The 16,667-nt window shown below is 49.0% G+C and overlaps 1 protein-coding gene across 1 annotated transcript; it reads left to right on the top strand.

The window, feature by feature from the left end:
* Window positions 1-3,116: 3,116 nt before the first annotated feature.
* GPR157 (G protein-coupled receptor 157) lies at window positions 3,117-16,002 on the top strand. Its single transcript, XM_027658060.1, has 5 exons — window positions 3,117-3,508; window positions 9,412-9,625; window positions 11,805-11,999; window positions 12,540-12,791; window positions 15,152-16,002. Exons 1-4 carry the CDS (start codon window positions 3,132-3,134, stop codon window positions 12,753-12,755), a joined length of 1,002 nt encoding a protein of 333 aa, XP_027513861.1. The 5' UTR covers window positions 3,117-3,131; the 3' UTR covers window positions 12,756-12,791; window positions 15,152-16,002.
* The last annotated feature ends 665 nt before the right edge of the window (window positions 16,003-16,667 follow it).

The raw sequence follows: 16,667 nt of genomic DNA, 5'->3' as shown, positions 1-16,667 counted from the left end.
TCAGAAAGCTCTTTGAGTGGCTGGTGAGATGAATTCAAGTCAGGAAAAAAGATTTTTTTGTCTTTTCACCAAAGACCAGGTTGCTTCACCTCCCTGTGCCTTAAAAAGCATCTGAAAGCGAAGTTCTCAAAGGAGATTTTTCATTGTGTCTGTTGCTTTATTACAAACTACTTGCTTAGATTTTTTTCTACTTCTGAGCTACAGACAATGCTGTCTTTGAGTTGACATGTGTCTTTGGGCAGTTTCCAAATATTTCTGTTCTCTGGACAACTGCAGATTCCTTGGGAGTGAAGGTAGGAACGTGTGTTTGGGCAGAGACAGCTGCACTGCTCCCTGTTGGAAGGTAAAAATGTCAAAATGCCTGGAATGCCACGGAGATGCTGGATGTCTTGGATGTGGAGATGCCAAGAAAATGAAAGGTGGTGGGAATCCTTAATAAGAAGTTATTTGCCTTTTATTACTCAGTTTTAAAGCACAAACTCTTTGTGGGTGCCCTGCTGTTGAGTGGTGACTTCTGTGTATAAACTTCCCATATTCCTACTTTAGAGAACAGGGGGAGACCCAGCAGAAAATCCTCTGCCCAACTTATTTCTGATTGCTAAGACAAAGATACATTTGTTTATTTCTGCAATATCTGACGACCTAACAAGCTGTTTTTTAAAAGAGAGGAGAAGGGAATATCTGAATTACAGCCACAGGGAAATGCAAATTCTGGATTTATTTTGATTCACTCTCTGGCAAGGCCTAATTAAGCTGTGTTACAGAGCCACATCCAACACCCAAAATAAAAACAACACTCAAAAGCCAGGGTGTTTGATGGTGTGGTTTGTCTGGATGTTTGTGATAGTTAGGGGAGTGTCTTGTGCTATAAAAGTGGGGAAAGGGGAAACCAGACAACAAGGAAGAAGCCAAGAATGTGTAAGAACAACAACTGGGAATGCAGCCTTGACAAAGCTTTGTCTCGTGGGTTTTTTTGGGTGGGTCAGATGGTAGCTAAAGAAAGGCTGGAATAGTGATAAGTTAAAAAAAGCTATTAGTGTCAAACTGTGTTCAGGGGAAATGCAAGTTGCTGCAACTTTCTTTTCCTATGAAGAACAAGCAGAGGGCATCAGGCTCCAAAATAAACTCCTAAAAGTGAAAGCCTGCTCAGCTGAAATTTAGCTGAGTGGTAATAAAGGGCAAAAAAAAGTAAGTTGAAAGACAATCTTGTTTCCAGAGGAAGGAATTTTAACAGAACAACTGACTGATTCCCCAAGGTGACCAAGAAGCAGCACACCAGGCCTGGGTGTAGCTGGGGACTTAGTGAAGAGAGTTTTAAGAGGCTCTGAAGTTCTATCCAGCAGCTTCTTGGAAAGGTGTTGGTGTGACTTGTCCCTGGAGGTGCCTCTGGAGCAGCAGGATTGTCTTTGGGTGGCACAGGGAAGGCAAGTGTCAGATGGTCTATTTGTGAGGTGCTCTGTGGTCCTGACCCTCGTGCCCCCCTTTTTTGTACTGTGGCAAAACTGATTTAAATCAATGTGATAAAAAGCTCTAAAGGCTTCATTCAGCACTGGCACCCAACCCAAGGCAGGCAGGGCTGGATGTTGCCCAGAAGCTCTTTGTGGACTGGCAGAGTGGGTGTGAAGGCTCATCCTGCCAAACTGATGTGTCCCCCAGGACTTCCAGGATTCATTAGAAAATTGGATTTGAACTTGCAAGTCAAAACTAGATGAAGGTAATAAAATACTTAAGGAGGCAGTGGAGCTGCAGGTTTGAGTGCAGCTGTGCAGCAGAGCAGGGGAAGAAGAAATTGCTGCAGTGGAAAAACCCACTCTTGAAAAAACATGTAAGCAGTGGTGGCCCTCTTATAGATCTGAGGGGAGCATGGGGTTGTTTTTTAAGAAGTGGAATTATGTATTTTCCAGTAAAGTTTTAATAGTGCAAAAGCAGAGTTCAATTAAATACTAGTTACCCTAAAAAAGTTACTCGATTGCAAAATGGTGTGATTTAAATACAAAACTGGTCAAAAGAACTGATTTAAAATGTTGAGAACTCTCAATTTGGAAAATGGGAATGTAAAACTGAAAGGACACCGTGGCCAAAAGTGACATGAAGACATGAAATCGTTTGTGGTTTTTTTAAGGTTTCCATCAGGTGTGTTTTCTGGGGTGCTGGGAGAAGCTTGAGTGGGGACAGCTGGTTTTACAGGCCCCAATAAACCCTGTTAAAAACTGAGTTCAGCAGGGACCCTTCATGGCTGGGAAATGATTAAACTGAGAGAACAAGACACCTGAGACAGCAACGCCCTTTGAAAATGGAGCACATCTACATCAAAGGTGTAAAGCACGAGTTGTCTGTGTGGAAGCCAGTGAAGGATCAGGCAAACAAGGACATGCTTTCAACCTGTGAGTTCTTTGAAGGAGAGGGGGGGTGGGGGAAAGCTCTTTCTTATCGACAGAACCTTAAAATCCGTTTAACAGGGGAGTGAACGCTCTGTTGTGTCTCCCGAGGCTTTTCCACCCCGCAGGTTGCAGGATGGAGCAGGATGCTGCGAATCAGTGCTGGAATGTGGAAGGTGGAGGTAACACTGGTGTCACCTGGGGAGGGTGAGGGACCGGTGGTGTGTGTTGCTGCTCTGATAAACCTTTTTTCTGGACATCTGAACGTGTTCTAGTGTGCCCCCGAGTGTTCGTGTATCTGTGCAAACACCGAGAGATCTGGCTCAGAAGGGGGCAGGCGAACTGTGCTCTGTCCTGGGGGAAGAAGGTCCCGATAGCAAAAGTAGGGAGTCAACAGTAAAAATAAGGAAACGACAGTAGAACAGGCGTTTGTTTCTGACCCGTCCTGTCTCGGCGGGGTTTTTTAATGTGAAGAAGGGAGGTGTTTTCTGTACCGCGGGGCCGCTTCGCTCCCAGCGCTCCGCCGTGCGCGGCTCCCGGCGCCGTCCCCGGGGATTCCCTCGGGATCCAGGGGGGAGCGGGGGGGCCGGGCCGGGCTCACATGACGGCGGGGGCGGGTCGGGTCCCTCCGCTGCCGAGCCGGCCCCGGCTCCTGCCGCTCCTGCCCTCCCCATCCCATCCCGTCCCGTCCCATCCCGGCGCTCCCGTCCCGCCGCGGCTCCTCCATCCCTCGCCGCTGCCGGGACCGGTGCGATGCCCTCCCCGCTGCCCCCGACGGAGCTGCTGGGCTCGGAGCGGGCCGTGGTGCTCGTGTCCTGTGTCCTGTCCTGCGTGGGCTCCTCGCTCCTGCTCTGCTCCCAGGCGCTGTGGCCGGAGCTGCGGACGCGGCCGCGGCAGCTCCTGCTCTACCTGTCGCTGGCCGACCTGCTCTCGGCGCTCTCCTACTTCTACGGGGTGCTGCAGGACTTCGACAGGACCTCCTGGGACTGCGTCCTGCAGGGCGCCCTGTCCACCTTCGCCAACACCAGCTCCTTCTTCTGGACCATGGCCATCGCCTTCTACCTCTACCTCACCATCGTCAGGGGCTCGCCCACGGGCGCGGGCTTGCTGTGCTGCTTCCACGCCGTGAGGTGGGTGCTGCCTGCGGCTCCTGGGAGGTGGGGACCCCCCGACACCCACCCCGTGGCCAGGAGCCCCCCCTGCTCTGTGCCGCGATTGGAGCGCTTGGATGGCCGCTGGAATCACCTGTGCTTCTCTCGAGGAGAGTGTCTGTGTCCCCCCTTCTCAGATTCCTTTTAAACATGGATTTTGCTGTCTTCTAACCAGCCAACCCTACTGGTTACTCTCCCCCCCACACACCCCACCCCGCTCCCTTCCCAAGTGAAGAACTGGAGACGTGGAAAAGTTAAAAATGTTTTTGCTCAAGGTCACATAGAAAAAAATCTGTGGCAAGTTATAACGACTCTAAAAATCCTGGCTTCTGCCCTGACATCCTGGAAATAATATCCTAAAACTTGTGTTTGCGATACCTGTCTGCTGTTGCCAAAACCCCCCTGTTTGGGATCTGTTTCCATGGGTCCCCGACTTCCCTGGTGTTTGGATCCTTCCCCCTCTCCCCGGGCAGGTTGCTGTAATTCAATACCCACAGGAGAATGTCGTCTGCAAGTGATGAGGCTGCTGCTAGAAAAGCATTCTGAAGGTTGTTTTGGCGTGTTTGATTGAAAGCAAGACGAGCCAGACCGCAGTGTAGCTTTATGTCTCGGTTGCTGTTATTTAGGGAGCTGATTTTCCCCAGCATGTTCAGTAAAAGCTTTCATTATGCAATTGGAGCTTGTGGAATCATGTGCTACGTCCACGCTGAGCAAAACAGTGATCCTTTAGTCCTCCTTGTTGCCAAGCTTTTGCAGTAAATTATAAGAGGAATGATCTGGTTTAAAAGAGGAGGGGGAAGTCATTGGGACAAACACTGAATTTTCTTTGGTTTCTTAGTCAAATATTTGTCACCTTTTAGTTTCAAACAGCATCAGTTGGGAGATGATTGAATTGGAGTGCAGGTAAGGATGTGCCACAGAAAGACTTTAAGGCTGAGTGTGAATCAGGGAGGAACTTCAATTCCTGCCCTACCTGTTCTAATTGCTGCTTGACAGCAAGGTCTGTGTGTGAGGAAGCCTGAGGTGTCTGGAAACACCGGGTTGGTGGTGGTGAAGCTGAAATAAGATGCAGTGAGACAGTGGAGGAGTTTTTTAGATTGTTTAATCTCAAGTAAATAGAGAGCTCTGAGAGCTGTGGAGAGGATGGAGCGCCAGTAAAGAGCCACAAGTTGCTTAATGGACAGCAAACAGAAGTCTGACTCCTTCTCATGGCCATGCTGGCTCCATCAGGAGACATCAAAGAGTTGAGGCAAATCTGGTCTATTTGTAATTTTCTTCTCTGCTAATTGCTCGTGTGGCTTTTGCCTGTATTTGTTTCTCCATTTGGTTTAATGCTCCTCAGCCTCGTGGGCTACAAAGTGCAGAAAGGAACAGCCAGAGTGACTGAAATAGGGTTGGCTGTAATTTGTGCACTCCTTCAAAACTCTAAAAGCCCTGAAAGATTGCTCTGCTTTGTGACAGAGCTCAAACTGAGCTGCCCTCTGGGTGAATTCGTAAGTTTATTTTCAGTTCTTTACAACGAAAATAAAATGCCGTCTTCTGCCCTTGGTGTGGATCAGCACCACTTGCTCTGTTAAAAGGGTCTGGACAGCACTCACAAATCACCTGTCATCAGGTGCTGCTTTGTGAATGCCTCCTGCTCTGTGCAGAGCCAGAGTTTAAAGCTGCTTCTGCTTATGAAAACTCAGAGGAAAACAAGTGAGGACCTGTTCTGTGCTCATCCCCTCGTGACACATCATCCTGCTTCCCATCCCTGCACTTTGATGGTTACCTGAGAACTCAATCATGACGTGAAATTCGGGATGTAATGCCTGGAGGTGGCTCCCCCTCACCCTTTCCAGTGTTTCAGGGTTCCACTGGAAGTCTGTGGTGCTGGTAGCCTAAAAATCTGTGAGAACCACTTCTACCAGTGTATGCACTGGTGTCTTTTTGTATATTAGCTGCAGGAGGTAAGTGTGGGAGACCTGTCTAGGGCAAAAGAAAGGTGACAAAGGCAGGTGATGAAAGTTAAATTTCTTTTTTTTTTTTTTTTTGTCTAGGCAAGAACCTGAGATTGTTTTGTTTTCTCCCCTCCTTGCTTTGTAGTTTGCCAGCACAGTCATGCAGCGACCATTGTGTGAAGAATCATTCCAAGACAGGTTTGGAAGGGATCCAGGGCAGGATGGAGTTTTGTCAGGCGTGTTTCCTATTCTTCACGAGCAGCTGCTCACAAGGGGCAAGTGTTTGTAAAGACAAGTGCTTTGTGGATGTCGGGTGTAACCAGAGACTTTATTCTTTAGCTGAGTGGAGCTGACTAAATCCATGTTGGGAAGTCAGTACCTGAAAGTCTCCGGAGGGAAATGAGGATGTCACACTGGACCAAACCTGTCAAACAGGTTTGTCCCTCACCATTCCTGTGGTAACACATCCACCTCTTCTGCTACTGGGCTGGAGAGCTGCAGCCTCTGTTTGGGTTTTAAAGTTGCCCAGCTCAGAGGAGCTTAGAAAACAAGCTTACACTTAGCTTTGGAAATATTTACGCCGTTGCAAAATGTGAGTTCTGGCATCCAGAGTGTACAGGACCAGGCTACCTCGTGTTTTGAATTTCTAAATATCTAGTTGGGCAATGTCATCTCTGTTGTGAGAGCAGCTGATCCAAACTCAGGGTGAGGAGTGGACCAGACAGACAGAACCCACCTTGGGATTGGGGTTTTTTTCTTGGCTTTTGACAGCAATTGCTGACAACCTTTGAAGTATTTTTATTTCGTGATCAGGCAACACATATAAGCATATATATGCTTTATTTATAGCATTAATAATTAATATTTAATCATTACAAGCATATATATATGCCTTGTTTATATTTATATATAATTATAAATGTTGTTTGTTTATATATACATTTATGCCTTGAATATGTACATATACATGCACGTCCATGGAGTACTTGGGGTCCTTTCATGTACTACTGGGCTGTTCATCTCAGTCCTTGCTGGGCTGCCTCATGCATGCTTAAATTGGGGCAGATTTGCTCTGGAGTTCTGCTTGCAAGGTGTGCTCAAAGCTCTTTTCCTGGAATATTGGCTGGGATATCCAGAAGACTGATTTTTCTTTCTCTACAGAGGATAAATTCCTGTCCCCAGAAGGAATTGCCTGCAGGCCTGCTGGCAGGATGGCTTGTAGTCTGACCTGTGCAGGCAGGTGACAACAAATCACCTCTTGTAAGAGCCTCTAGGGAGGAAAAAAAAAGCAGCTGTGCAGCATAAATCAGAATGTGGTTATAAAACAACCTGACCCAGGCACACTGAGGACAAGAAAATCGGGACAAGTCGAACTGAATGCTGCTGGAGTTTAGGGGTCCTTGTCCTGCCTTCTTGTGGTGTTAATGTGCAAGGATAACAGTGGGTTATATGTTTTTTTTAGTAATCCATTGCCAGGAGCTGTATCAGGGGAATAAGAAGTGTTTTGTCTGCCTTAGAGGTGGGATCTCCAGCCATCCTACAGAGATGCAAGGAGTTGTCACCTTCCCCTTCTCTCCCACTCTGGCTGTATTTAGATCCAAGTGTGCTTCAGAGAGGCCCAGCCCACATAATTGCTCTTGGAGGCTGAGAGGAATATTTCTGCCTCTCTGTTATCCTGGATCCCTTTCATTCCACTCTTTACCTACGCCTTGGGTGATGACTCCTGGTTCTTCAGTTGCTCCATTCCTCCAGCTGGGTGCAAAGTGTTGGCATTTTGCAGTCCTGGTGAACTGTCATTTAGGAGTTCTTAAGAACAACCAAATCACCAGTCTCAGTTCTCCTTTCCACTTTTCTAAAATGGAGCTGAAGTTCACTGAAATGTCTGATTGCTTTCTAGATCCTTTCTGACTTCACTTTGAAGTGGTGTTTCCGACTTCACTTTGTCCTTGGTGTTGGTTGTAAACATCCATCTGATTCCAGTGAAAATTAACTGCCTGCTGTGCAGCACTTTTCTTCCACATTCTTCCTTCTCCCAGTTAAGCTGAAGATTTTTGTAAGACTCTTGCCTTGGGGGTCTGATATTTCCTACTGTGGCTTCTCTGGCTGTGTCTGTGTGGACTTAGGCTGTTTTACATCCACACACAGTAATTTGAGCTGCTTTTATCTTGATTCTCTCTCAGTTTCAGGTCACTGTTGAGATGATTATTTAGAGAAATTAGTTTCTTAATTCACTTCCTTTTTCTTGGTACTTATATGCCTTAACGTGGTTTGTCTAAGGAAATGCCAGTTCTCTTGAATTCTTTACCTTAGTTCTTCCAAGTGAGCTGAAAATGGAATGTCTTGGCACGTGCAATGGTTTTCAGAGAAATCACCATTTTTACCAAAACGAGTCTTGGATTGTGTGGAAAGTGTCACAGTGGTGGTGGTGACGTTTGGGATGTTTTTAAAAAGCCTGGTCTGATAACAGCGTGGGGAGGGCTTCCTGCAGCACCACTGTCCTTAAATAGCAGCACTGGCTTGGGTCAGCACTGCCTGTTCTGAACTAAACATTGAAACAGAGTGTCCTAAACACGCTGAAGGCTTGACTCTGACATTTTCTACAGTGTTACATTTGCATTTGTTTCTTTTGTGAGCAGATGAACCTCGACATTTTGTTTAAAAGGAGGAAATGGGGTATTTTTTGAAATCTAATATCACAGGATTATCTCTGATTCTTCAGTCGGAATTTCAGATAATCTGGTCAAGGCAACTGCTGTTTGCCTACATAGTCTGGTGCCTGTGGAACCCATTTTTGGGAGGAAGATCCTTTCCGTGCTCTCTGCAGCTGCTCCAGGCTGTCAGTGGAAGACAAGCATGAACAAGGAAGGTACCAAGAGCAAGACAGTCGTGAATTTGTTTTCTCTGCACCTGGGGAGCCCAGGAAGGTCATGCTGGGAGCTCAGTCTGAGCACTCTCAAGCATTTATGGCATTTATTGAATGTCTCTTGTCCCTCTTCAGGCTCCACAGGGTTTTCCCCTGAGGATGGATGTGGGAAGGGCAGGTGATGCATTCAGCTGAATACAGGGCACTATTTCAGCCCTGGTGTCATTTTTATGTTTCTGTGGGCTCATGGAATTTTTCTCTTCTTCCTCGTGGCTTCTTGTGGGCAGCCCAAGCTGCTGAGTGACAATTCATGTGTGTCACCACAGTTGTTTTTCTTCTAAATGCTTCCTTATATTTGCCTCTGCTGTCAAGAGACAAGCTGAAGTCTCAGCTCCAAATTATGTGAATATGGCTCCTCTTGGCATTCTTAGCCTTCTGCTGTTACTGCCAGCACTTTTCCTTGGGAAGAAACTTGCTCTTTGTCCTTCAGAAATTATGCTTTTGCTCCCAAAATATTTCCTACACCTCCACTTAAAAGCAAAGCAAACCAAACCACTGATGGAACAAAGTTGTGGATTTCTTTGTGTGCCAGCCCTTTTATGTGCCAAGTGTCACTTTGGAATCAGAGTGTGGGATTTTGGCTGCTTGTGTTCTGAAAACCCTGAGTGAGGTGGCTGAGCCCTGCAGGGCAGTCACACTGTGCAGTGCTCTGGACTTGTCAAATCCTCAGCCTCACCTGTATCCAGGGGAGAAGGGGAGTAGGTGGGAAGGTGAGATGTCTCCTCTTCACCCTGAGTGTGCTGTGCAGGCCAGGTCAGAGTGTAGCACATCATTATACATCTGTCCTTCAGGACTGGGGATCCAAATCCCTATAATGGGTCCTTAGGAAGTGGATTTGCAGTCCACATCCACACGCTGTCTGACTGTCAGCCCCTTCCCTTCAGCTTGATGGTCTGGAACAACACTGGCATCCTGGCTGATGGAGAATCCCTGACCTGCCACTCGTTTCCCTGAGGTGTGGGGGGCACTAAACCGAGAATGTTCTTGGCTTCACCTCGCTCTCTGTGTTCTCCCCTCAGCTGGGGTGTCCCCCTCGGCATCACGGTGGCGGCCGTGGCTCTGAAGAAGATCGGCTACGACGCCTCCAACGTCTCCGTGGGCTGGTGTTGGGTCAATCTGGACGCCGAGGATCGTGTCCTGTGGATGCTGCTAACGGGGAAAGTTTGGGAGATCCTGGCCTATGTGACCCTGCCAGTGCTCTACATCCTCATCAAGAAGCACATTAACAGAGCAGTGAGTACTGTGCTGTGTTCAGCTGGGCTTGCAGACTTGCTCTGTGGTTCTGCCCTCCCAGTGCTCTGCAGTTTCTGGGCCACATTTAGCAGCTGCACAGGCAGGAATTGCTTCCCAGCACTGAAATGTCCCCACCCCTGGGAGCAGCAGTGCCCCTGCAGCATCACCACACAGTGGCTTAGCACAAGGATGTAAAAGCCTTTTGAGAACATACAGGGGTTATGGAATGTTCATGAGGGAAATGCTCAGTCCTACAGTAAGAATTGAAACAGGACGTGAAGGACAAAATTCTGCTTTAATCAGTGTTCTGCAGTTCCACTTGTACCCAGCCTGAGACTGCACTTATCTAACCTCAGTCCTTGCAGTATCAGTGAGGATAGTTTGTGTTTATGAATGCTTTGTACTGGCAGCATAAAGCACTGTTTGGGAGTCTGGGCACTATATGGCAACAGGCACCACACACACACTGCACAGGAGACACCCTGGCCCGGCAGGGTTTTGGAAATCAGAGCTTTAGTCATTGCTGTTCCTTGTGAACACAAAGAATCCAGGCATCTGGGACAGCATTTGCATAACAGAGACATCTAGGTTGAGAGTGGCAGAGGGAACTGCATCCAGGGATTCCTTTTTTTCCTCTAAGTTGTATTAGAGTTAAAAAAAACCCTTCCACGTGTGGATAGGTGTCCTTCTGGAAAATGCTGCTACTGCACTTGTGGTGCAGCCATGGCAGTTGTAGTAAGGCATAAACACCAATCTGGTTAGGGCAGGATCCTGCAGATAAGCTGGAAGAACAGGTTAGTTTTAAGCAGCCCTAAGTGTCCTGGGAAAGGGGAGTTGGGAAGGGTTTGCTCGTGCCTGTCAGCACCACCTGACATAACCCCGACAGGACACTGTGTCCCAGCCACTGTCAAAGATAGAAGTGTGACCTCCTGGAAACCTGACCACCCCAAAAGGCTGGGCTGCTGCTCCTGCTCTGCCAGGGATTCCTGGAAACTCTGCTCTCCCTCCCCACTGCAGCCCTGACCCCGTGCTGGGAGCAGGGCTGAGGGCAGGCGGCTGTCACTGCTCTCACGTGGGGGTCCGAGGGTCTGGAGCAGCAGCTCGTGGAGCCTTCTGGACCTGAGCACCTCTCCTCATCCCTGGGGAATTTGCCAGGCCTGGAGCTGCTTGCTGAGCTTCTGAACTGGCAGGGAGCCTCCCACTTCCAAGGAAGAGCAATAGGCAACCAGAGCAGGGCTTGGGGCTGTGTTCTGGCTGAAGGGAGTGTGGCAGGAGTGGCTCCTGCACAGTCAGAGGCAGGAGAAATTCTGGCAGTAGCTGTTGTGGGAGACACACACAGATGTGTGCTGAAGGCTTTCAAAAAGGAAAAGACTGCATTGGGGTGGGTGGGAAGCTGCACTAAAAGCCCTCAGTGGGACTGGACTCAGCCCACTGTGCAGTGGGGCCACACAGCTCTGTCCTGTTGGGAACAAGGTGTCGGGACTGGCAGGACTGGAGCGAAGGAGAACCCTGAGCATCAAAGCTGTGTGTGCTCAGTAACCCTGAGGGAAGGAGGAACAGTTTCCTGCAGGTCAGCTCTCCAGAGATTTAATCTGATCCAGGGCACAAATCCTCTTTTTTTTTTTCCCCCCTACACGTGCTGGTACAGAGAGAGGTTTGTCCAAATCTACAGAAGCCCATTGCTGACAGTGCATGATCAGAAATCAGGCAGCAGGTTCTGCACAAATATATATATATATATATTTCCAGATGTGTGTATATATATTTTTATATATATATTTATGGCAAGAGGCCTTCACAAGGCTGAATTCTTGGCCCCCCATTTACAAAGTCCTGGCCAGCAGCACTGCCTCGGCAAAACTATTTGGTGGAGCACCATGTTTTTATTTATATTCTTATGACCCGGTCTCTTGGCAACTACCTGGTGATATTTGCAAGTCTAAAGCTTTAGTGGGACTCTGATAAGGGCTGGACCTCCCTTATTTGCCACTCCCTGACTCCAGCAGGAATGTTTGTGCCTGCAAAGGCAGAGTGTGGCCGCTGCTCACAACTGTGCCCCTTGTTAAATTCCTGCAGGATGCAGAAAGATTTAATTTGCTCTGGAAAGAATCCCTGGAGCTGAATATCCAATGTGTGTAGGTTTTTGCTGATGTTTTCTCTCTCTCCCCCTCCCTGGAAGCACGCAGCTCTCTCAGAGTACCGCCCCATCCTCTCGGGAGCACCTGCATTCCAGCCCAGGACTTCCATAGCGGATAAGAAGTTGATTCTCATCCCTGTCATCTTCATCTTCCTCCGCATCTGGAGCACTGTGAGGTTCATCCTGACCCTCTGCAACTCCCCTGCCGTGCAAAACTCAGCCCTGGTTGTCCTGCATGTGAGTATTCGCCAGGGATTGCATCGGGAGGGAGGTGAGGTTTTGGTGCTCTCGCTATCCCTTCTTTTGGCAGGATGCTGTGTTGGGAGAACACCTGCTCCCTGCTGGCAAGCGCTGCCCGGGATGCTCAGCCACAGCAGCGGTTCCAGCAGGGGCAGTGATTCCAGCAGCAGCTGTTTCAGCAGCATCTAGTGGCTGCAGGATAAAGCTGCAGCGGGGAGGGATGGACAGTACCAGCTGCCTGTAGAAGCAGCTCAGACCAGGAATTTTGGGTGTCTGTCCTTCAGGAGGGCTCAGCCTGCTGCTGCCTTACACCAGGCTGCAGCAGTGCCAGCCCACAGCAGCTCTCTGCTCTGCTTTTGGGTGCTCTCTCTGGGGGAAAAAAAAAAAAAAAAAAAGCTTTATTTTCCTGAATTTGTTTTTCTCGTTGAGGTGAAGTTGGTGACTGTCATGCGGCTGCTCTGTCTGACGCGATGTTTTCTCTTCTCTGGGGGGTGCCTGGAGGAGCAGCACTGGTTCATTCCTTTCTTGCCCTTGCAGGGAATTGGTAACACGTTCCAAGGAGGTGCCAACTGCATCATGTTTGTGCTCTGCACTCGGGTGGTCCGGGCTCGGCTGCTTTCCTTCATCTGCTGCTGCAAACACGACGAGGGGGATTGGCCCTGGCAAAGGTCAAACAGCTCCTGGCAGCGCCCAGAACCCCACAAGGACGTGCCAGGCCCTGAGCAGACAAAGCCACTGCTTTCCAGCACCTGAGCTGCCTCCACCTCAGCGTTGAGTCCTTCTTTCATGGTAAAAAAATCCAGTGTGAGTCTTTCCTCCTGCCTTGCCTGTGCTTCATGGTCTGAGGGGTGGGGACAGCTACCAGTGAGCAGCTGGCAGAGGGGGGTTTCTGCTGCTGCTGCTGCTGCTGGGGGGATTCCCTGTCTGACTTTGCAGGTCCTAAACCATTTATAGAACTACTCCACCCCCCTTTCCCCCAAGCTGGGGTAGTGGCTGTTACTCGAGCCTGTAAAATGAGGAACTAGACTGCAGGGCTGTCTGGCCCTCAAGGACAGGACACCAGTGAAAACTGAAGAAGAGGAATTAGTGGCTCTTTTTGATGTAAAATACCACGTGCACATGCATTTCATCAGCACTGCACAGTTCAGATGTTTAGTGCCCCGAGTTTTCCTCATGAGGGAACACAGTCCCTGCTGCCAGTCACCATGAAAGGGAAAAGGAGGGGAAGTGATTCATCCAAGCCTGCCTAGAAAGTCTCTGGGAGCAAAAATTCGACAGAAGCTCTTAATTTCAGGCACAAGATGGGGCACTGATGTCCTTGCATTGTTGTGTGAGCACCTGGTTCCTTTGTGCTTGACCTCATGAGTGAGAGCTGCAGAATTTATAGGGGTGTCAAACAGTCCATTGCAGAGCACTTGGGGCTGGGGTGCTGTGTGGGTCTCTGTCTGTGAAGCAGGTATTGATAGAGCTCTCTCCAGGAGAGACAGCAGCTGTCCTGACTGTTCAGATAAATGTGCTGGCATGTGCTGCCCCTTCAGGAAGAGCATGAAACCATCTGTGCTTCTGCAGTTGTACTTTTCCCTGCAGGTCACACTCAGTCCAAAGGGCTGAGCCTGAAAGGCAAATGCCTGCCTGGGACATGGGGATGGCAGGGGATGAGCATCCTGCAGGGAAGGGGCTGTGGGGCTCCGAGGGGATCTCTCTTGCATCCATCTCTTTCTTCTCCTCCCAGAACCACACAGCCCCAAAAAACCACAAAGGACTCTTTTATTTTTTATCAGTTGACATGTTCAATTTGTAGGCCAGGTTTTTGCAAACAGAACAGGAGCCTTGTGAGCTGTCTGGGGAGGAGGGGCAGCTGGCAGGCTGCTGCTGCTCCGGGCACCCGGCTGTTCCAAAGCTGCTCTTGTTAGTTTATTTTAGTCACCCTAACAGCAAGCACAACAGTTACATGATCCAGAGCTCTTAGGGGACTGTAGGCAGAGGCAGGCCCTGTTATTTCCTGAAGCCTTGGCATTAGCTTTATTACTATATTAGTATATTTAAGCCCCGTTTTGCACAGGCTGTGTAAACAAGGGGAGGTGGAGCCCTCAAGAGCTCAGAGCCCATTTAAAGGGGATGTAGAAGGGCTCTGCTCTTACCATCCCTGGAGTCTTTGAAAGGGAGATGGAAACATCTTATCTTTGCCATAGATAAGTTCAAGAGGGTTTTTTTTTTTCTCCTTTCAAAAGGCTTTTTTAAACTTCTAAAAGCTAAATAGCAACCTGGGTAGCTCAACTTCATGTTGGTCCCATGAGGCCTGGAAAGAGGAGCTATGTTAGACTTCTTGTAGAAAGGCAGGATAGTAATTTTTGAATTTTATGAGACTTAGTGTTATGCTGTGTTCTGTTTTTTGGACCCAGCCCTGAAGAGAGAAAATAAAATTGTCACCAGCTTGGCTTAAGGGAAAACAAAGCAAAACACACACACATAAACACCCAACACACACAAAAAAATAATCAAAACAGATTCCATGTTCTCAGTTTGCCTTTTTCCATTACAGAGCTCTGAGAAATGCTTTTGAAGGAATGTGCAGCTCGCCAGAATTACACTTCCAGCCCCAGGGGTTTCAGGGAAGCACGCTGGGTTGTAAACACCAAAAGTCTGTGACATCTCTGACACCCTCGTGTCAGCAAGGGCAGAGAGAGAAAAACAGCCAACAGAGAACCTCTTAGAAATGCCTGTGGGTCCTAACCCTGAAGTTGAGGGTGGCCTAAATATGAAGGGAGATGGGATAATAGGGGAGGTGATGTGTGGAAGTGCCTGGCTGCTCCTGGCGGGTGCCCCTCGGTCTCTGGGTGAGGTGTGAGTGCAGGGCAGGTGCCTCAGCTGGGTGTGGAGATGGCTCTGAACTTTCCCCTGTCAGGCATGGACTGGAGAATTCCAGCTCAGGTGTTCTGGAGGTGGCTGAGATTGTGGTGCCAGGATGTGTTGTAGGAGTGGGTCCCTCATGCCTGTTCCAGCTGCTCCAAGGTGACATCCCTGGTGCTTGAGCTGTAGCAAAGCCTCCTGGCTTGGGAAAAACCTGGCACAGGCTGTGCCAGGCTCTGTGTACAGGCTGCAGGGTGGGGGGACAGTCCTGGGTTGTAACTGTGCTTCATTCTGTGCAGGTGTGGGATCATCCCGGAGTCCCACAGAGGGAGCTAAAGCCCGGGAAACGCGCCGCTGGAGAGGCTGAGCAGATGGAAAAGGTTCCACTCCTCCTTGCCTTCACATACCAAAGGCTTTGGTCTTCAACTTTGCTCAGGATCCTCTGGAAGAGACTGTTAGACTGCACTCCAGTTTCCTGGTCTCCTTCCCTTCTTCCCCTCACCCTCTGCTAAAAATCTTAAAAATCGGTTTGGGGTTTTGCTTTTCTGTCTGACGAGGTGAATGTGTGGTGAGTTCTGAGGTGAGCAAATATCACAGGGACAGGAAAACTTCAGTAGCTGCTGAATAGGACTGTGCTGGGCATGGATTTCAGTCCTAGTGTGTCAATCTTCCCGGGAGCTCCAGGCTGGCTCCTGTTCTTCACTTGAACACGGACAACAATGTGCAAACAAACGTCTTTCTTTGGTGGTGGTGGTGGTGGATGGTTCCTCTGGATGGTTCATTCCTCCTCCTGGATGGCTGAGGGCCTTCATCATCATCAGGGATTGTGGTGGCAGCACGGGAGCTGCCTCCTGAGGAAATCTGAACTCTGCAGAGTGCCGTGGTGCTCAGGGATGTTCCCCAGAGCCTCCAGCAAGGACAGCTCTCCCAGCAGTGCCTGGCCAGTGCTCCGAGCTCCTGAGCTCCCCTGCTGAAGGCTGCAATCTGTTCTTGCTTTGGGAGTGTGGCATCAGACCTGGGGAGGGGATGGGGGTTGGTTTGCTTGGTTTACTGTTTGGAGATAATGTTTTACTTTATTTACAGCTCCTCGTTTGCCTGGTGTTAAAATATTTCTCCAACTCGTACAAAATAAAGGTTTGTTTCTTTACCAGGAGGCTGCCCAGCATTGCCTTTGTACAGAGAAAATAAGGTCTCATTTGCTTCTTAATTCCAGAGCCCCATGTCTGCTGCTGTTCCCTGCAGAGTGTCCTGCACCCCTTTCCTATTCCTGGGGGATCAGGCTGCCATATCTACCTCTCGCTTACTTGACTGAAAGCCTTTTATGCAGCTGATAAAGCAGTATCTGCATATGACTCATTTCCAGGCAAATAATGTGTTTCTTAAATCATTGCTTGACCTTGAGGCCCCAGCTGTAGCTCAGTGCCCCAGGTTATGCCCAGGACTGCAGATGACACTGAGCCTTGACTTAACATGCAATTCCTTCCCAAAATGCAGGTGGAAAGGCTGCTGATGTCACTCTCTTGGTGTGGGATGTCTCCTAACGAGCCTCCTCAGGGCAGGCATTGCAGTGAGTACACTCTGCAGCACAGCTGGCTGCCAGCTCCTAACCCAACCAGCACTTTTCTAGAGCTCACCACTAAAGTCCTCCAGCAGATTTCATGTCCTGAAAACTAAGCTTCCCTCTTAATTTGTTTTGGATTTTTTTCTCCCCTAAAGATATTGGAGTTTCATAGGATCCAGCTTTTAGCACAGACAAGTGGGCTGAGGGTAAATTAATCCCTGCACAACTTCTTGGGAACTCTTGCCACATGGTGG

Source organism: Corapipo altera, unplaced genomic scaffold (genome assembly GCF_003945725.1).
Source record: "Corapipo altera isolate COAL_440 unplaced genomic scaffold, ASM394572v1 301, whole genome shotgun sequence".
Taxonomy (NCBI): domain Eukaryota; kingdom Metazoa; phylum Chordata; class Aves; order Passeriformes; family Pipridae; genus Corapipo; species Corapipo altera.
The sequence above is the reverse complement of the archived record's forward strand: the minus strand, read 5'-3'. Positions and strand labels throughout refer to the sequence as shown.